At 33.9% G+C, this 22,113-nt stretch overlaps 2 protein-coding genes across 3 annotated transcripts; both read right to left on the bottom strand.

Moving 5' to 3' along the window:
- Positions 1–359: 359 nt before the first annotated feature.
- On the bottom strand, positions 360–10,983 carry LOC7495172 (lysine-specific demethylase JMJ21). Of its 2 annotated transcripts, XM_002301033.4 has the most exons (16): positions 10,425–10,974; positions 10,137–10,247; positions 9,962–10,017; positions 9,714–9,856; positions 8,718–8,915; positions 8,427–8,626; positions 8,017–8,116; positions 7,341–7,916; positions 6,627–6,749; positions 5,866–5,946; positions 5,460–5,791; positions 5,085–5,339; positions 4,896–4,980; positions 4,536–4,758; positions 3,974–4,139; positions 360–805 (listed from the first exon to the last, which is right to left on the bottom strand). In XM_002301033.4, exons 1-16 carry the CDS (start codon positions 10,571–10,573, stop codon positions 667–669), a joined length of 2,937 nt encoding a protein of 978 aa, XP_002301069.3. In that variant the 5' UTR covers positions 10,574–10,974; the 3' UTR covers positions 360–666. The 2 variants fall into 2 exon arrangements, with proteins under 2 accessions (XP_002301069.3, XP_024450286.1); XM_024594518.2 differs by lacking the exons at positions 360–805; positions 4,536–4,758 and having other exon boundaries at positions 3,992–4,139; positions 4,825–4,980; positions 10,425–10,983.
- A 3,795-nt stretch (positions 10,984–14,778) lies between these two features.
- On the bottom strand, positions 14,779–19,418 carry LOC7461786 (phospho-2-dehydro-3-deoxyheptonate aldolase 1, chloroplastic). The gene is made up of 5 exons (XM_002301031.4): positions 18,754–19,418; positions 18,337–18,614; positions 17,403–17,679; positions 16,704–16,949; positions 14,779–15,249 (listed from the first exon to the last, which is right to left on the bottom strand). Exons 1-5 carry the CDS (start codon positions 19,279–19,281, stop codon positions 14,983–14,985), a joined length of 1,596 nt encoding a protein of 531 aa, XP_002301067.1. The 5' UTR covers positions 19,282–19,418; the 3' UTR covers positions 14,779–14,982.
- Between the last annotated feature and the right edge of the window lie 2,695 nt (positions 19,419–22,113).

Raw genomic sequence — 22,113 nt, 5'->3', positions numbered from 1 at the left:
GTCTCTTTAAGTATCCAGGTGATTTCCTTACAGTGTATGTGTTGATATAACTTTTATTTGATTGTGACATCATTGCTAATATTGATTTAATAGAAGTGCTCCAAATTATAGTGTATGTATTAAAATAATTAAAAATATATATAGGAAGTGTCAATTAAAAAAAAAAAAATTTATAACATGACATGGTAAAAGGGTGTTAGCTAAAAAACACTTCATCTAAATGACGTAATCCACACACATCTATGTATATAATATTAGTTTATATATTTAAGACAAATTTGTATCGAATTTCGGATGATAATATCTATTATTCATCATATAAAAATTTTAAATATCTATATTTGATTTGAAATAATAACTATCTAAAAAAATTACTCACTCATTTAAAGGTATTCAAACAATTAAAGGTACGGATGCAGACTACAAACTTGTAATTTGTCATTTTCCAAAGGAATATACAAGCAAATTTATTGCACTGGCTTAAAAAATGATATTTCAACAAGCTAAAACTTGAATTGTTAGAGTTATTATTGGAAATCCTTTGGACTTGATCCCGAGGAATGGAACGTGCCCGAGTTAAATGAATTAATAGAGAAGGTATAAGACCAGTGCCGGCCTCAATACGCACAGCTGCGACTCCGAAATAGATGAGGAATGTAGAGGCCTTCAGGAGACGCACTTGTAATTATTCAGTTCACCCCACACAGACAACTCAACTTCTTCCCATGACTTCGCCATTCTAAGTTCCTTCCAGATACTGAAAATAGCTCCCAAGATGTTCTCTTCATTCAAAATACAGTAGCACCTGCAGACATGCAATGAACAATCCCTTCTTAAACCCTGCTACGTTTATACCATACAGTGAATGAAGAATAAAACGATAGGGAACGTGAGAATACTTTCATGTGACAGAAACTGATAGTTACAAATACATATCAATCTTTTCATACGTCCACAGCTGACAGGACTGCTCTCCTAGGCTAAAGTTCAAAAAGTTTCTTTGAGAGTTATTTGGTAGCAAACTAATGTAAAATAGAAGATTCTATATTAGTTTATCTATAAATTAAAAAATATATTTGGTATTAGTTCTTGATTCATGTCTTATATTCTCCTTTAAAAATAAATCTTGTAAATATTCTTGGAATCTCAACTAAAAGCTTAAGTTTTAGAATCGAGAAGGATAATATAAGGTAGTCACATTGTTTAAAGATTTTTACTAAATGATAGAAAACTAATATCAGACAAGGTGCTTCATTCTGATAATGAAACAGAATAATTTAATGGGTATTTGAGAGAAAAAATTTAAAGAAAAAGAGATTCAACACATGTTGTGACACTCCACAACAAAATGGAATTGCTAAAAGAAAAAAATAAACATTTACTTGAAATGGCTCTTGCCATAATGTTTTTTTATGAATATTCCAAAATGCTAATGTGACAGCACCCTATTTGATCAATAATATGCCTACTTGAGTTTTGAAATTTCTTACACAATTAGATTGTCTAAAAAAATATTTTCTTGATAAACAAATGCAATTTGATTTGCCAATAAAAGTCTTTAGTTGCACAATATTTGTTCACATACCAAGCAAGGATCTAAACTTGACCCTAGAGATGAAAAATATGTTGGCATCGGATATGCACCCAACAAAAAAGGATACAAATCTTACCGTCTTCAAACCATGAAGATTCATGTAAGTATGGATGTTTCTTCTATAAAAAATCAACCTTACTTTATCAAAACTCATCTTCAAGTGATCCAAATAATGAGCTTCAAGTTTATATTAGAAGAACTCATATGAAAGATAAAGATTTGTCTATCATCCCAACACAAGATCAACCAAATTCTTCAAGAGATGGTCCTAAGAATATTCCAGGTATTCCTACTTCTATTTCTGTTTCTATTGTTCCTTTTAATAATGAGCCTATAGACTTTGATATTCTTGTAGCTTTTAGAAAAGGAGTCCAATCCTGTAACGACCATCTTATTACTAAATATTCATCTTACCAAAAACTTTCTAATAATTATTGAGCTTTTAACTCTAAGATATCTCAATTGTTTATTCAAAAAAAGGCAATTGGAAAGTAGTTGACTTGCCAAGGGAAAAGAAGAAAGTAGGGTGCAAATGGATGTTTACAATTAAATGCAAATTTGATGGAAGCATAGAAAGGTACGAGCAAAGCTTGTGGCAAAAAGCTTCACATAAACATACAGCATTGACTATCAAAATACATTTGCTCCAATAACCAAAATAAACTCAATTCGGATGTTATTATCTTTAGCAATGAATTTTAATTGGCCCTTATCTCAATTGGATGTTAAAAATGCTTTTCTAAATGGAGACTTGGAAGAGAAAGTCTTCATGGGCATAACACTTAGGTTTCAAGAGGGAACTGACAAACATAAAGCCTGCAAACTAAAAAAGTCTTTATATGACCTTAAACAGTCTCCTAGAGCATGGTTTAAACACTTTGGAAAGGCTATAAGATGTCATGGTTACCATCAAAGTCAAACAGATCATACCATGTTTTATAAACATTTAAGATAAGGTAAAATTGCTATCTTAAATGTTTACGTAGATGACATAATCTTGATAGGTGATGACAATGTCAAGCTGAAATAACTTAACAAAGAAACTTGTTGATGATTTTGAGATCATAAATTTAGGTGCTTTGAAGAATTTCCTGGGAATAGGACTTGCCAGATCCAAGGAAGGTATATATGTCGCTCAACAAAAATATTTACTTGGTGAAATAGGGTTAGCGGGATACAAAGCAGCTGAAACACCAATTGAAGCCAGCTTGAAGCTTCAACCTGCTAAAAATGAAGTGGTGAATTGAGAGCAATACCAAAGACTCATGGGCAATTAATTTATTTGGCCATACACACCCAAATATAGCCTTTGCATTAAGTATGATCGGTTAATTCATGCGTTCACCTGGCACAAAACACTTTGATGTTGTTAATAGAATCTTGAGGTACTTGAAAGGACTCTTGGAAGAGATCTGTTGTTTAAGAAACATGGACATTTACAGCTTGAAGTCTACACCAATCAGGTTAGGCTAGAAGTATAACTGATAAAAGATCAATTTCTAGTTATTGTACCTATGTTGGAGGGAATTTAGTTACTTGGCGAAGCAAAAAACAAAGTGTTGTGGAAAAGAGTAGTGAAGAAGCTGAGTTTGTGTGATCAAAAAGCTTGAAGATTCTTAACTCCTTGCCCATAAAGATATATTGTGACAATAAAGCAGCTATCTCGATTGCTCATAATCTAGTTCTTCATGATAGAACAAAGCACGTAAAAGTTGATAGACACTTTATTAAAGAAAAGATTGATAGTGGAATGATTTGCATTCCATATGTTCCAACCACCGAGCAAGTTGCTAATGTACTTACAAAGAGACTTCACAAGAAACAATTTGACTACTTGATTGGCAAACTAGTAACAGAAGATATCTTCAAGTCAGCTTGAGGGGGTGTTGTAAAATAGAAGATTATATACTAGGTTGCCTATAAATTAGAAAATAGATTTGGTATTAATCAACTTTTATAAATCAGGGGTCACTCCTAATTAGAATATATGATTTGATTTGGTTACTGATTTCTTGACTTGTATTTTCCTTTAAATAGGAAACTTGTAAAGACTATATTGAATCAAGTCAATAAACTGATTTCATACTCAGTCTTCACAAACTTCTTTTGCTGCTGACAAGACATAATACGGGACTTACTTTCTTCCATCAATTCAAAATAATTCTCTCTTGACATGTCATAGTATGCTTACGCATGTATTATCTTGTTTCTAGACATTTCTCTACACCTAGTAATCACTCATCCAAATGGTATATAATGGAACAGATGAGGAAAACATCTCAAAATGATATTCTAACATCAACTTATGATTTTTTATAACAAGTTGCGGGACATGCAGTGTGTGAAAGAGGTAAGAATAAATAGAAACCATTTACTTACATGGCATGGTATGACAGTCTTTCAAATTTATCACCACCATCAATTACTTCCTCCTGGTTTCTTGTCAAAAAAGGTAGTCTATAGCTCTCTAAGAATTGCTTAAAGAGACTGGAATCACCTCTAAAGATATCCAAGTATATCGGTATCACATCATAAATGCGGTCACCTGTAAAAGAAACAATCATTTTGATGAGAAAATGTCCTATTTTTAAAGTGAAGTCAACGTTTTGGTTCTTTTAATCAATAAAGATAGCCTTTAACACATGGAGTGCAAAAGGACACCAGGCCTAAGTACTCTCGATATTTAATGCTTTGAAGTGCAAATCCTCAGAGTCTGATTGGCATGTGGCATTTATTACTGAAAAGAAAAGGATGAATGCAAAATGGTTTGGGACGACTTCCATTGCGCACTAATTAATATTTTGGTTCCAATTTTTGAAGACACAAAGTTCAGTGTGAAACTATTAAATTTGGCATTGTGCTTTATATATAAAACAGAAACTGTACTAGTGTTAACAACATTGAACAATGAAAGAACCTACATATATGAAAAGGCACTAACCAATAGAAAGATTACTGAAATCAAGAATGTGGCTAGGACACCATGATTTATCAACACCATGATCATTGCCAGCAGCGCAATCATTGTCTGCCAGACAAGCATCTGAAGCATTGCCCCTAGAGCACGAGCTAATCCAATATGGTTCCATGTGAACATTGTCATCCATAATATCAGAGTGTATCCAGGAGCAAGGCTTACAGATTTTGTTTGTGCCATTTTCAGCCTAAAATCAAATAGTAAGATCACATAAATCATCAGACTAGTTATGCATAAGACGAAAGAGGATTACCATTGAATATAAGCAACATGGATAGCAGTAACATGAGCCAAAAAGAAATATATAGCAGGATCAGGAGGAACCTGGAAAGTATTCAACAGCTTTGTAAGATCATCTGGGATGTAATCATCGACTTTTTCTATCAGTGTTCTAGGAATGGGATCCCCCCTATAAAATGAAAATGTCCATCTCAGAAGGGTATCAAGGAAAATCTGTCACGCAGTTACATATGTTCATGATTCAACTATAATAACTAGAAATTTGAGGTCTACCAATTTTCCAAACAGTTTGTGACATTCATCTTTCTCCTGCATAGAGTTCTGATGAAGATATTCCATTCTTCAGGAATTTCTGGTGTGGGAATATCATCCATATAACCATCAGCAAAGGGCAACTTCACTTTTAGTTTGATATCTGAGAAAGTTGATTTCTTTAAAGATGGACAGGGTAAGAGATGAAGGTTGCGCAGCTGCTCTCCCAAAAAGGAAGTCAAGTTTAGCACCTCTTCACATGACAACATATCTCTTCTGCCATTAGGACAATATACATTGATAGCAATGAGAACACATCGAAGATGATTCTGAACTTCTGTAAGTTGCATGACATTAGGACCAAAAGAGGAAACTACTAAAGTTAAGATAACTTACAATTGAGCAAATATCTTTCCTTTGCATCTCCTTGTTATGATAAATGGCCATATGCTTGTGCATCCAGATGAATTTATTGGCTCATTCATTGGCATCCCAGCTTTTCTACATTCAAATTGTTTTTTTCCCCAAACACCAAAAAGGAAATCATCTTCTTTCCAATTTTCTGGAACCAGATTGCAGTTACCAATCACAATAGGCACTCCTTTGCCATCCCAAGGCACAATTTTGAGAGCTCCATTGTCAAGATAAAGAATTCCACTTGCCAAAACATCAGGAACATGATTTTTCAGAGGGGAGTTGACTTTGGACAGCAGACTATAGAACTCAAGCTGCAAAGATGCAATGCAAATTAGAAGATGGATCCACAGAGGGTAGTAGACAAGGAGTAAAAATTGAATTATACCTCAGTGCCTAAAGCATACATTGTAGCTTCCAGCCCTCCTTCAACTAAGATTTTAATTGCACAGTCAGCTAGGAGATAAACCTGATATGGTATAACAGTTACTGACAGCTACATTATAAAAACAACTTTCACTTTACTAGATATGATAATGATTTTGTACGTCCATCACAATTTAACAAAGCACTTAGTACAAGCACAGAGATCATTAGCTAATGATGTTCATTCAGAAGCTGTATTTTCTTAACCCTTTCACCAGGGTTATCTCAGCTCTTCTAAGCATTATAATCATAGAATCTGCTTTTGCGCACATATACAGTAGATTTTCAGTTCTGAGATGACTTGTACAAACAAATTCAACCAATTCATCACATAAGCAATAAGAAATTAATTCTGTCAGTTGAGTGAAAAAAATATAATGCAATAATCTTAATGGTGTGTGACACCATCCCTAGCTAGGTCTATTTTGTCTAGTGGATGCGCAAGATTGCAAGTGTCCTAATCTTTGTCACTCCATTAAATGATATAACAATCCCTGCTGCTGCTGCTGCTATACTGATTCATTAGAGGATCCATGATCATCTGGATTTTATATTAAATAACACATCAAGAGCCCCTTGCATTTACTTCTCAAATGTCACTTTCAGCATTTCAACAAAAACACAGGAAAAACAAGGTTGTAAGCTTAACTTAAAAAAAAAAATGTGCAGGGGAAGAAAAGATAAAAGAAATATTATTTCAGAAATAAAAGCCTTGTCACTTACAGGATTGCTACCCGTGCCAACAGGAAGCTTCTCATCAGCGGTTGGAGAAGGCAAATTGTGGAAGGCACAAATTTCTTGAAGACAATCTAACCACTTATCTGCTTGTATCGCAAGACATGCTCCCTAGGACAATATAGAGCAGAAAAGAAATAGTAAAGCAATGGAAACAAAGTGGCTCCTCAACAAAAGCCATGAAGCAAGGACCACAGAAGAATCTAGCTAAACAACTACACTAGATTGTCAAGAAAAGAATAAATAATGAGTGTCAAACAAATTACTATTTTTTTTATGATTTAACCCGTTAATTATTGATTGGAGCAACCGATTATACATTTGACTTGAGATTTGATCTTTTTTGAACTATTTATTGACTTCACACATCTTAAGTTGGCCCCCAGCATTCATTAGCGCCTGGGATCCTCAGTTTGCATATGATTGCTCAATATGATGGAATAGATTATGCGAGCAAGACTTCATGTTCACCCTTTCCAATGCAATTGTTAAATTCCCAGGGAGAAATGGAACACGTGAAAGATACCACTACTGTTTTTACGATCATGTGGCCCATAAAATGGAAATTTAGATTTTATTTTAATTACCATTTCAGTCCTTGCCTATAGAAAATTACTTCTTCATGTCATAGATAAAACTATTTGTCTGGAGAAGAGAAGAAAAGAAAAGGAAAGAGGAAAACAGCTAAAAGAATGATAGTACCTTCCATACAAGCTCTCTCAGTCCTGGCCTGCCAAGCCAAAGCTTTGACAGCCACTCTCTCATTTCTCGTGGTCCAATGCTGTTGCCTGAGCTCCATGGAGAACTGTAGTGGTTTCTATCTTTATCCAAATACATTGCTAAGAACTTTATGTCATAAGAAAAACCTTGTTTCCACAAATTGTAACTTTTCGAGGCACCATTAGCAGTTGTTTTATATTCGGGATCTTCAATAGGTTCTTGAACTCTGATCCTCTTCTCTTTCCTTGTCAGGTCTGCGTAACTCAGATCATCTTTATCATAATCCATATTCATTTTGACATCCTCAAGACTGCTATCATCAAGAGCCAACAATCCAACTCGGCAAACTCCTTTATGACGATAACCAGGTGCCATATCTAAACATACATATTCAAAGTTTTTGGAGTTCACAAAATTTTGTGTAACAGCAACAGTTGGCTCAAGATTCAGGACGCAGTGCCACCATCCACTTGGAACAAAAATTGTCTCCCCCGGTAGTTGGGTACACTCAATCGGCTTGTCTTCGTCAGGGAGAAGTGGATAAAAATCTAACCACCACTATACAATCAGAAAAAAAGAACCAGTAGGTGCAATCTGAGAAGTGCTTGAGAAAAATACAAGATGAGCTATAAAGGACAGGGATAGCTGCAACAAATACCTGCAATGATGATGGTGTGTCAATATTGACATCACCATCGTCTTCATTTACATGCACAGTGACACCTAAAGGTACCCTTCCAGGAGGATACAAGGCCCACCTGTCCAAAATGATTTGGATATATCAGTTATTTCAACCATAAGAAAGTGATATAGAATAGAAGAAATTTATGCACCACAATTGATGAATGAGATACGTGTTCAAAAAACACTTGGTGAAATAGGTCCCAGAATTGAGCTTTTTCAAACACCTACACTGTACTCAAGTAATATTACCCTTGCATTTAAGGCATAAAATGATTAGTTAAAATGCATAACCTCCCCAAGAATGCAATGCACTTAAAATCATCACATTCGATTGATCGGAGCAGTTGAAAAAGAAACAACTCCAACATGAAATCTGAAATCTACCTTTTACGGCCACATAGAAGAGTATTCCAAGCACTGGTGAGAGATGGATCAACATGCCAAGAGGCACCAGATCTCTCGGGGCCCATAATAAGCCATCTAAATGGTGGTCGTTGTTCTCCATCTAAGACCTCAAACAGGTCTTCTTGAAACAGATGAGGAACACTGTAATCCTTCAACAAGCTGGGTGCAGTTTCCCCAAACTGAAATGAATAGGGAGTCAAATGATGTTAACATATTCATCCTTTTAAGGGATAAAAAAAGGGAAAAGAAATATTTCTGCCACAGCTGTACCTTGTCATCAAAAATATATAGGGGATCCTCATCATGTTGAAGATACATGTACGATACATAATCTTTTATTTTCATTGAGATTTTCTTACAGCTCCTCTGAGAAATCCTAAAAGCTATATCTCCGTATTTCAGAGATAGCTGGTCAATTGTCCATGTATTCCGTGCTGGCCAAGTATCAGCCAATCCAGCAAGCAAAACCTGGTAAATAGTTGGGCAATGCCCCAGGAAAGAAAAAAAATTAAAAGATATTATTTATATAAGAACCAAAAAGGTTTGAAAATTAATCAAAGAACATCTGCCATAGACAAACAAGTAGCAAGTTTTTCCAGTTTTTTACACACCAAACTTCTTACATAAGTTGGCAACAAATCCCAGGGAGAAAAACACCACTGTGATTATCGACAATAGCCAACTCAGAAAAAGTAAAAGAATGGTTGAATAAATAAACATCTATGACAGTGGAGGTTTTTACTATATTTTCATCACTCTTATTTAAGGATAAAAGGACAGCCGTTTAGGCACTTCTTGAAACACTAGCTAGCATGTCTTGTAACCACAGTAAACCAGTTTCAGAATACAAATGGCCAGAAACAAGGAAAAGGGTCATTGATAGCGGTGCCAGAGCATAATTGCCCTATTGGTGACAACACCAGAAGTCATGTTGCAGCATCCAGCACATGTATTTCTAGTCATATTAGCCTCGGTATGATGAAAGTTAAAAGAATGAAAATGCAGCATTATCCGTAGCTGGTGAATGCTGATGATTTATGCACATTGTAGTGATTTCATAGTTAAGCTGTATAACTGTAGTATAGATAGTAACAATAATTTGGAGTTCATAATAGCAACTTTTGGCAGCACAGGAGCCAGTGTGAAGATGAAAGAATATTGCTGTAAAAGTCACCACGGACTTCTTATGTTTACCAGAGTACATAATCCTCACTATATCCATTCAAAGTAACACACTGAATCCAAAAATCAAATATTTCACCATACCGGTTTCCTCCCATCATACTCTTGAGAAAATTCTTCCAAAGACAAGTCTCCCCTTCTTTCCACATTTCCATCATCAAAATTAAAACCACTCAACGTGGTGTGGCACCTGTATAATCTTTTATACAAAAACAAAGAGCTGAACCCTGCAAACAAGCATAAAAATTATACTTGAGCTAAATAAGAGCCCTAAAACTAAAAGTCATCACTATAAAATTCAAGAAACCACGCCATCATCATCACAACTTTACCATTAAAATGAAGTGGTTTTCCACAACGTTCTTGATATTCTTCCGGAACATTCTCTCTGAAAACCAAAAACAATCAGACAACGATAACGCTACGAATTCAATCATTCTTGTTTCAAATTCTAAATAAAAATAAAAGTAAAAATCATTCTTGCAAATGTGAAATGCTTAGACTTACACATCCAATGCAGTTTTCTTCCAGGAGCCTTTATACTGAAGCGGACCGTTTACCCTGTTAAGGCACAGGCTCATCCACAGTGGTTCTTCGTTGCATAAAATGTACATCACACTGCGCATGTGTATCAACCATAAATAATCAATAAAAAAAATCAAAGAGATCCAATTCTCACAATTTAATAGCAGAAACGTAAGAAAAATTAATCAAAACAGAAATTTAAGAAAATATAATTTAAAATTAGACGATAGAGCTGTATATATATATATATATATATATATATGCGCGAACCTGCTAACACAAGCGAAGCGAGCGACATCGCGAGGAGTTAGATTGTCTAAAATAGAGCAGATGAGTTCATCGGGGAGGACTTGAAGAATGCCTAGACCTTCAACTCTGCGATCTTTAATTTCTAAAACCTCAACTTGAGAAATCTCCATGGATGAGATGAATCTTGGAATCAGAAAATGTTCGATATTAGCTGTTTGGGCCTTTATAAATGTTTCCGCGTATTTTAAACGCGGCGTTTTGGACACTGCACGCCTTCTACTCGTGTCTTATCCCACCTGCTCGCTTATGCGCGTAGAATTCACTCCACGCCCGACGTTAGATATATTTGCTTGTCTTTCTCCGTCCGTTGCTATTTCCACGAAGGAAATGGCGTTGCTTCTACGCGTGGGAAAATAGCGTTATGCCCGTGTGTCCGTGTTTCTCTTTTGATTGCTCTACCTCCTTCTACAGAAGAGATAGCTTTGTTTCTCCCTCCCCTGTGCTATTTCAGCTGTTTGATGGGTGGCTGCTTCGATTCTTGCAGGGAAGTGTTACGGAAAAGGCATTTTGACCTTCATGTTTTCTCTGCCACTGCGGAAAAGGTTGGATTTGGGTTTAGGTTTATACTATATAATTGCCCGCGTTATTACACTGTAGGATTAATTTTTAAAAAAAATTACATAAACCTTGGTATTGAATTGATTTCGACGTGACTGGATGATATTAACATGTTTAAAGAAAAGGTAAAACATCGTACGTAGTTTAATTCATTAAATTTTAAATTTATTTTTTAAAAATTTATCAGTTTGATTTTTATAAACATTATAATTAATAAAGATTTACATAGTTATTAACTTCAGAATCCATAAAACTAGTTGAGGTATGTACAAACTGGCTCGAACACTCATATTAATAAAAAAAATTATAAAAATATAATGTGATTCTAAATAAATATTTAAGGGGAGATTTTTTTAATAAATATTAAGACAACAATATATTTGATCGATTTGAATCAATTTGGGTTATTGTTTATGAAGCTCAATTTCCATTAAATTCAATGTTGAATAATGAGATTGAAAAAAAAAAGATACAAAAAAATAACTCAAGTCAGTCTGGATTAACTCGTCAAACTCGCAACTCGGGTCGTGAAATCAGGATAACCTAATGGAAAGCAATTCAAAACAAATTATGAAATTCAATTGCCAATCAACTTAGTGTTGAAAAATAAAATTAGAAAGAAAAAATCAATTAAAAAAATGTATAAAAAAATTTTGAGTCGATCAAGGTTAACTTCATAAAAAGCATATCAAAAAAAATTATAAAGTCTAATTCTATGTTAACCCAAATGATGAAGGATAGAATTAAAAAGATAAAAAAGAAATCAAATAGAAAAGAAAAAAAAAGTTAAATTAATATGTTAAATCTGCAATCTAAATCATGAATTTAAGATAATCTTATAAAAAGTAAATTGAAAAAATTATGAAGTTTAATATCCAATACACCTAATATTAAAAAATAAAATTAAAAAAAATACATATAAATCAAGGAAAAAATGAAATTAAAAAAATATTATTCAAACAAATAATATTATATGATTATGGTATAATAAAACCACCTCCTTCCTTAATATTTTGTTAAATTTTTGTTATTTGTATTTTCTAGACTGGGCTCTATACCTATACCCCATACTGAAGTTAACTTTGTAAATTACTCATGAAGCTATTTTTATAATATGCAAAGCTGCGGGTCGAGTAAGAAAATTTGAAAGTAATAAAAAAAATATTTAGGTTATAAAGAATTATTTAATAGTATTATTAAATCTAGTTTAAAAGATAAATTTTAAAACCTTTTCGATTCAATTCATTGCCAGTGCTATCATAATAATGATCTAGAAATTAAATCAAATAAAATATTCTAAAATGAACATCTTATTTTTATATTTAATCTTATTCAAAGAAAAATGTTCTTTTAAAACGACTAAATTTAACGTAAAACAACAAATAAAATGACTCGAGATAGTCGGGTTATTTTTAAAATTAGTAAAAGATTATATAGAAAGCAAATGAAAAAATAACATAGCTTAATTTATAATTAAATAAATATTGAAGGATAAAACTAAAAAAACACAAGCTTTAAAAAAAACAAGCAAAATTAGATGAATCTTCTAAATTGGATTAATCTCCAAAACTCGTAACCTGTGAAATCCTAAACCTGGACTTAATTAAAAAACTCAATTCTCAACCAATTTAATATTGAAGGATGAAACAAAAAAAGATATCAATTTAAAAAAATTATCAAAGTTAAAAAAAAAAACGAGGATCAAATCCAACAAGAAAAAAAAAACATTAAAGGAGGATGAGATCGTAAAATAAGTTCAATTTAAAAAATTATATCAAATAAAACAAATAGCAATAAAAAATAAGGACCATATATGACATATGAAAAAATCAAAGGATAATGAAATTAAAAACAAAAACTCATTCAATAAATCATTTCAAATAAAACAAATAATAATCAAAAGAATAGAGACAAAACCTAAAAAAAAAAAACAAATTGAAGGCTTGCTTTGAAAACTTGGAGGGCCATATATAAAAATCAAGGAGGAGAGAGGGGGGGAATGGCCGTCAACACCAAACTAGATTTCTGTTAAGCACAAGTGTCATCTAGGGATGAAAGGGTCGATAAGACGATTCCAACACTGTCTTGAAAGCTGATATTTGGCCGTCAGGCTATGCCGCCCAAAGAGTACGACAACAACCCACATATGCAATGCACATGACGCCTGCAATGCTAACCATTTTTTTTAATAAAATTTATATTTATTAAAATAACAAATTGCTTCCAAGTCGATCTAATTATAACAGAAAAAACATGATAAAAATACAAAAAAACCCTTGGATACAAGTAAAATTTTTTTAAAAAACTTTTAAAAATAATCTAGTAATTTTATTGTGCCTTGAAAAAATAAAAATTCAGAATCACCCTGAATCCTAATTAATTAAAATTTGCTTTTAAAGATAATAAAGTAGTTTAATTAGGAAAAAAAAGTGAAAAAGACATATATGCTCCTAAGCAATGACCAGAATTAAGTGAAAATATCATTCTATCCTCAACAGCTAATCTAATATTTTTTTTTATGAGAAGAACAAAATAGTAATTTTACTAAATCAATCAAAATCAACATGTGTTTGTGAATACAGTAAAACACTCCGTTTTTTTTTCAATATATATATATATAGCTTTGTTTCTACGCGCAAGGATACCGGTGCGGGGTCCTTCTTGTGCATGCACATAGCAAATGTGGCGATTTAATAGTTTTTTTTTTTCATTTGTCTTTTTTTTCTTCGTTTGAAAAGGGGAAGTTTTTTTGAGAAAAAATAAAATACGTCTAGTTTTTTTTTTTTTAAAAAAAGAGAGATCGAGGAAAAATACGAGAAAATATAAAATTTGTTAATAATCACACCCGATTATACTATACCATGCCATCATTTTTATTGAGCTTCAATTAATAATCAAGACACAATTGACGAATACGAAGTATGTTGTTTTAGTATGTATAGAAATAGAAATGATTCATGGGAATCAAATTTTGTTTTGGTATATGTATGGCTTAAATACATAATTATTTTTTCTCATCAATGTGGTCTACTTGAATGCTATTTACTTTTACGACATAAGAGAGATTGATTATCAGGATTCAAGTCGAAATACATCGTTAGATCATAAAGTGTGTGTTTTTTTGGCGGAGGGATAGCAAAAGAAACACCTAAATCATCTCTAGTATAAGATAACAGAACCCAGAGGAGGAGACCAGACTTGAGCATCCCCTGTGGTTGTCTTCCCCGAGAGAGTACACGAAGCAACAGACAATTACAACGTCTTCAGTGAGAGCTTGACACAAGTGAGAAGAGTTCATGGCGAACATGATCGCCCTTGTATCTTCTCTCGAGTCATTCTCACCTACCACCTGTCTGTATACCATCCCCACGCGTGTTCTAGGCCAAATCGAATAGCATTGAAACCCTGGCTTAGCAAGCTAGCATATTAGTAGCTAGAATAATGAACCCAGATATGAGATAACTAACCACCTTCCCCCGGCATCTCTGAGCAACCCGCCCTTTCCATATGTCTTGGAATTGAAAATGGAGAGATGTACAGCACACGAGAAGGATGAAGATCTCTTGCTTGGCTGTTTGGGGGATATAGAATAAATTCTCTTCTCTGGATTGACGGGCACATGATAGGTTGAATAAATCAAAGATAAAATAAATAGAACGGAAAAAAGCGGAAGGAACAAAAGAGTCTTGCTGTTCCCTCAACAACCACCCCTCTAAACAAGACGATCAGCACTTCTCCATTTGAATAGTTCCGCAGGTCATTTTGAAATGCAGTCTGTCTTTATTTCCATGTTCTTCAAGGTCTCAAATATCATTGTCCTCCAGTATTCACATACATTACATGAGGCAACACAACATAAATTAACTCAACATACATCACATGTCTTCCAGTATACACAATACAGCCACTAATAACAACTTAGTAAAAAGAACAAATATATTGCTGCGCCTTGGCAGTCATTCTACAGCAATGCCGGTGCAATAGAAGGTTGTAATCCAATCCTCCTCTTTCTAAGACGCTCTGCAATGATGAATGCAAGCTCTAGAGATTGTGAAGCATTGAGCCTGGGATCACAATGGGTGTGGTAGCGTGAACTCAAATCATCAAATGTCACAGGCCGTGATCCACCAATGCACTCTGTCACATTCTGACCAGTCATCTCTAGATGAACGCCTCCTGGGTGGCTTCCTTCTTGCTCATGCACATCAAAGAAGGCTCTCACCTCCGCCTGTCCAAATAAGAATGTAAAAAAAAAAAAAAAGAATGTAACAACGTCAGGGTATGCATAGTGGAAATGATGCCATCATGCTGTAAACCCGTGTTTTTCAATGATTAAAAAGGAATATCTGGGAAGGACATTATTTGCATTACATTACTATTTTTGAAAAAGGTTTCAGAACAATAGCACTCACAACAACCGTACAACCACCACCGCTCTCAAGCTGACCCGTCACAATCATCCAGGAATTCAATTGCTTGGTACAAGTTTGGAGAGAAACTTTAATGGAGGTTAAAAGTTAACCCCAAAAAAGTGGTTAAGTGTTAACTTTGCTGGGGGAGGGGCAAGGAAGTTTAACACTATAATATTCTATTCATCTCCTTCATTTTAAACCACAAATATAAGTTATTTAATTTTTTATGATTATAATTAATTTAAAAATTGATTTTATTTTTATTGACACCCACTATCATTCATAATTTTTTCCCCTTCCCTCCTGTCAAACATCCTTAACACTTCATCCCTTAACCTCTTTTTACACCTTTAGCACTTCATTCTTAAATCTTTACCCCCTTAACAACTTTTTTCCATACCTACGCTATACCAAACACAACCTAAGGAACATCAGAATTCTTTTTTGCAAAAAAGATTTCAAACTCAACTTGCTGACAAAGTTCTACATACCTACGCTTAATCATTGGTTACCTGCGTAAGGAATCTGATCCAACTATTCCACCCCAAGGCCTCATAGAAGCAGTCACTTTCTCACCTACCAATTCAGCTCAACTAACACTCAATCGTAAACTAGTTAAGACTTGTTACATGAATCCTTATTCTCCATTATATTTAGTTTAGTGTGTTATTCCACCTACCGCACCTAAATTCTATTGCCTTCAAGTTAATTAATTATAGGAAATCAAGAGCAGGCTCTTTTTCAAAGCCACAGAATGCCCCACCATTTACAACTTTGGAATTAGCTGCTCCAGTTCATGAATGACCCAAAATTTATTGCACTTCTTAAGAGATAATTCAATTGCAAGCAATGATTGGAGCATGACCCATTTTACAAGGATGAGATGACAAATTGTTTCTCCTATGAATTACCACCAAAGCTAAAGCAAAAAAGCTAATTTAGAGTGTGTAGTCCTATAATCAATGTACTAACAAAAAGTGCAATATCATTTATAGCATATACGCCCACTTCTTTTGACTCATATTTGGGAAACTCTCGTTTTCTCATCAGTTCCAGTAACAGGGTTACAGGGGCCAAATTTTTTCTTTTTCCTTTTCGTTCTCTCATTTGCTTTATTTCTCAACTTATATTCTTTCATCTCGTTTGGTTTTTGTATAATTCCCTGTGCTGAAGTGTGCAATCTCCTTCAAATAATAAACAGCCCTTGATAGCATAATGAAATCCACATAATGCTAATCAATTAATGCAAGCTAAGATATAAGCATCATACCCTGATGGCATCGAATGGGCGAGTTTTCAGCCCACAAGGAGCCTTTATGGTGTTTCCATGCATAGGATCACTGACCCATGTGACAATTTGTCCTGCCCTGCGAACAGCCCTTATTAGATGAGGAAGCTTCACTCTCATGTTCTCAGCTCCCATTCTTGTAATGATTGTTATTCTGCCAGGTTTATTTTGAGGATTCAAAATTTCTATGAGCTTAACTAGCTCATTTGGATCCATCTTATCACTGACCTGGAGCACAAAAGCCAAATTCCATAAGAAAGTCGAAAGCACCAAATGCATGTGTCAAATTACAAGATAAAAATAGAAACTAAGAACAGTAATATTATAATGATCCTCTCAGATTTAGCTTATTGCCAGGTTCTAATTCGGATCAGATTGGCATAAAAGAAGAAACACAATCCCATAAGCATAATTACATGAACACCACTGAGGCCAGCATCTTGAAAATATGCATTTGAGTGGTTAATTTAAGGAATATTGATAACCTTATGTGGTCAGGATCACAGTCAGAAACAAACAAAGCCAGAAACAAAAACAACCAAGAACCATCTCAACAAACGTAGATGAATTGGTTAAAAGTTAGGTCTCCTAAACAGGTTCTCCCTGGTATTTCTAGCCACCAAAGATGAATTACTGAAATATGAATTGGCTAACTAGATTAGAAAAAAGAATGCAAGTTACCTTAATTCCTAGGGGATTTGCGACTCCTCTCAAAAACTCAACATGAGCACCATCTAGCTGCCTGGTACGCTCACCAGCCCAAAGAAAATGGGCTGAGCAGTCATAGTAAAGACCTGAGGTTGAATCCAGCCTAGTAAGTGATTGCTCATATGGCAATAGCAAGCACTCATGGGATGTCCAAAACTCAGTTGTTGTCATGATAGGATGATCAACAGTGAGACCAGCTGCGGCCATGAATCCAAGGGCCTCATCAACCCGGTGGGCAAGTTCCCGGTACCTATCATATGAAGACAGAGATATGTATATTATAGAAGAAAAAAGTGACCCAATTATGATATGAAAATTAGCAATGAACTGAAATAATTCCATCCAAGAGAAACATATTATAGAAGCAAAATCTAAACCAATAATGGTATGAATTAAGAAATGAAATGAACTCATTTTCATCCAAGATTCTAGTAAACATCTTTAAGAAAACCCATCATAACTAAAACAAGTGAATTAGAAATTGCAGGAACAAAAAAAGAAGATTACACTTTTAAACAACAAGTTTAAAACCATTCAGATCAGAGCATATTGAAGAACACGTGCAAAGGATGTTAGAATCTAAATTCCCAAAGGCCAGTCATCGGAAAAAAGTAAAAGAGGACCTTGATTGCCTTGTGCGGATAATCCAGCGCCAACGATATTGATCAAATAATACACATGGAGGAAATATCACTATCTACTGCGTACCCACCAAAGGTGGTTGAGGTCCGGAAGGACCGGAAGTGTACAAACTACTTCATCAAACTCTAAAATAGCAGCAAACGTAAATAATAAAAAATCAATTGATTCTTCAGAATAAAACAGTGAGCTTTTTACTTGGCCGTGTATGAAAACTCCATCTGAAAAAACATCATAACCAATCCAAAAGTCAGATAAAACCATTTACCTATCTCCCTGCTCACTGTGCTCGGTGAAATCCAAATTCCACTGAGTAACCCTCTGCATAGCTGCATAACCACCAGTAGCAAACGCCCTGAGGAGATTCAAAGTGGCTGCTGATTGACAGTATGCCCTGATCATCCTCTGTGGGTCAGGTATCCTTGACTTCTCATCAAAAGCATCTCCATTCACATTATCCCCTCTGTAACTTGGTAATTTCACTCCATTTTTTTCCTCCAGTGGATCCGATCTTGGCTTCGCAAACTGCCCTGCCATCCTCCCCACCTATAAAACAATATCGACATTTATCCCAGTTTAATTAAAATTCAATTCTTCAAAAAGAAAAAGAAAAGAAAAGAAGCAATCTTCATATGATTCTATATTGTAACACTAATAATTCTCTTTAGAGAGGAAAAAAAAAGACCTTGATAACGGGCATTTGACCACCGAACATCAAAACAGCGCCCATTTGAAGAAGAATCCTGAAAGTGTCCCTAATATTATTAGCATTGAACTCTTTAAAACTCTCAGCACAATCACCTCCTTGCAGCAAAAACGCATTGCCCATAGCAGCCTCAGCGAGCCTCTCCTCTAAATTCCTGGCCTCACCAGCGAAAACAATCGGAGGAAAGGCGTCGAGGGTTTCGAGAACCGAATCAAGGTCTTCTTTGTTAGGATATTCAGGGAGTTGCAAGGCCTTCTTGGATTTCCAGCTTTCAACAGTCCATTTCCCAGTACCCACATTGGTTGTTGGAGCAACGGTTGCTGCTTTAGTGGATGTTGCTGCAGGTGTTTTAATGGGTGATGGTGATTTGGAAGGATCAGCTGAGTGTACAGCGGAGATGTGGAGGATGGATCTGGAAGGTTTAGTGGTGAAGAAACAAGGATGATGGGGCTTGTTAGAGGGGATCAAGGATTTGGTAGGGATTACGGAACTGCTAGTTAGAGACATTCTTCTTGTTTTTGTCCAGTTTTGGAAAACAAAAAGAGAGGCTTGTGTTTTGTGTTTGTGAACGGAAGAGGAGAGGAGAGGGTACCTGAAGAGATGATTGAGAAACAAAGGAGGATTTTATAGGGATGTTTGTTTGGTGTAAGAGAAGAAACAAAGGGACACGGAAGAGGGTCCAGGAGTCAGGTAACAGACGTGGTGGTGGTAGTTAAGGGTGTTTACGGGAATATGTAAAGTATTTAGGGTGTATTTTTGGAAACTTGGAAAAAGTTGGGAGGAAAGTCAATTTAGCTTTTGTCCTTGTTTAAGTTAATTTTGTTTATTACACTTCTTCACCGACAACTATTCGCCACTTATTAGAGGCAGTTTTATTAGAGGCAGAGCCAGTGGCGGCTGGCTTTATTGTTTGCTTCGAGATTTGCCATGAATCTATTAGAAATCCAGCACTATAATGGAAAATTATGAAATCCAGATCGAAGGCATTGAAGAAAATCCATCTTAAGATATATTTTCTTTGAACATTTCTTTATATATTTGGCTTACAAAATATTTGTTACCATGTATAGCAACTAAAAAATCTGGTTAAAACATAAACAGTCATAACTTAACACTCATGTATGCAATAAAAAAAATTAATGAATTATATTTAAAATGAATTATGGTTGGTATAAATTCCATGTCATTCTTAATTTAGTTTAATATTCAAAAACTTTTTTTTTTCTATTTCTCATTTTCATAAAACTGACATGTCAATTTATTAATGGTAAAATGTAAGTGTTATGAATTTAATTGAATTCAGTTATTAACCATATCTAAATGGTATTGGGGAATCACTATTTTTCCATATCTAAATTAATGTGGATTACAACACTAATTCACAGTGTTTTTTCCTTTTTTTTTCAACTTTGCTTTTTTTTTCATTTAATTTTTTTTAAAAAAATTATCTTTGTTGATTTTATTTTTTAAATATTAAACTGGTTAAAAATTTCGCTTTGTAATTTTTTTTCTTTAAAATACTATGGATTGTTACGGTGTTTTCCCACATAGTTTTTATTTTTTATTTTTTTATTTTTTCAAAATTATATTTGTCGAATTTTTTTATATTGAGCTGATTGAGAATTTAGTTTTGTAATTTTTTTCTTTAAAACATTATTGATTACTACAGTGTTTCTCCGCATGTTTTTTTTTGTTTTTGTTTTTTTATAATTTTCTCCGATATCTTTTTTTATTTTATTTTTTAATATTGAACTGGTTAAAAATTACAGTTACAATATGTGAGGAAATCACTGTAACTTTCGTCGCAAATTACTGTGGATTGCTACAATGTTTTTTCTCATGTGGTTTTTTCCTGTTTTGTTATGTTTTTCTCTAAAATTGTCTTTATCAATTTTATTTTTTAAATATTAAGCTAGTTAAGAATTGCAATTACAAGTAAATACAAGCTTTTCTTCACAAAACACTATGGATTGATAAAGTTTTTCCTCACATGGTTTTTTTCCAGTTTCTTTAGTGTTTTCTTTTTTTGTAATATTTTTTTTCAAATTATCTTCGTTGATTTTATTTTTTTTAATATTGAATTGGTTAGAATTTAACTTTGTAATAAAAATTAATCATGTGGGGAAAGCACTGTAGCTTTCCTCACAAAACATTGTTGAAAATTACAATTACAAGTCATTACAAATAAAGTTAAATCATGTGAGGAAGCACTGTAGCTTTCATCACAAAACACTATGAATTGCTATAGTGTTTCCAACACGATTTTTTCCCCTTTTTTTGTGTTTTTTTTTTATATTTTTTTTCCTAAAATTGTCGCTGTTGATTCGATTTTTTTAATATTGAGCTGATTAAGAATTTAGCTTTATAATTTTTTTTTAAAACACTGTGAATTATTGCAATGTTTTCCCATATGATTTTTTTATTATTTTTTTCAAAATTATCTTTGTCCATTTTTTTTTAATATTAAGTTGGTTAAGAATTATAATTATAATAAAGCTAAATCATATGGGTAAAGCGTTGTAATTTTTCTCACAAAACACTATGGATTGCTACAATATTTCTCTAAATGGTTTTTTATTTTATTTTATTGGGGAAAGCACTATAATTTTCCTCGCAAAACATTGTCAATTGCTACAATGTTTTTCCTCATGGGTTTTTTTCCTTCCAAAATTATCTTTGTTGGTTTTTTTTTAATATTAAGTTGGTAGAGAATTTAACTTTGTAATTTTTTTTGCTTTTTATTAACAGAAAAGCTAAATCATCTGGCGAAAGCACTGTATCTTTCCTCCCAAAACACTGTGGATTGCTACAAATCATTTTGTTCAGTCTCTAAGTTTTGATCACCAACACAACTTTTTTTTCCGTCATGAAATATTAGCTCCATCATACCTTTAGTTTCTATTACTTATTTTGTGTTATTTCATAATTATAATACTATTAAATATATTTGTTTTATAAACCCACGACAGCACACGAACATACATCTCATATTATCTAAAAATCCAATAAAAGAGGAGCATACATCCCGTATTATCTAAAAATCCAATAAAAGAGGAATTGCAATTAATAAGATTGAACGCGGAAAAGGTGCAAGGTAGTCTCTCGCTGTCCAAAAGGGTGAGGGAAAGCCACTTGATGGTAATTGCAACCAAAGGTCCCCAAAGAGGTTCATTATTGAATTGGGTTATCCAAACAATCCTGAGTTTTTGCTACTGCTAAAACAGGCTGAGGAAGAATTTGGATTTTCTCATGAAAGAGCTCTTGCAATTCCCTGGCGACCAAATGAGCTACAGAGCATCCTTGGGACAACAAGGCTATGATAGGTTCGGGGCTACGACC

The sequence above is a fragment of the Populus trichocarpa genome, chromosome 2 (genome assembly GCF_000002775.5).
Source record: "Populus trichocarpa isolate Nisqually-1 chromosome 2, P.trichocarpa_v4.1, whole genome shotgun sequence".
NCBI lineage: Eukaryota > Viridiplantae > Streptophyta > Magnoliopsida > Malpighiales > Salicaceae > Populus > Populus trichocarpa.
The sequence above is the reverse complement of the archived record's forward strand: the minus strand, read 5'-3'. Positions and strand labels throughout refer to the sequence as shown.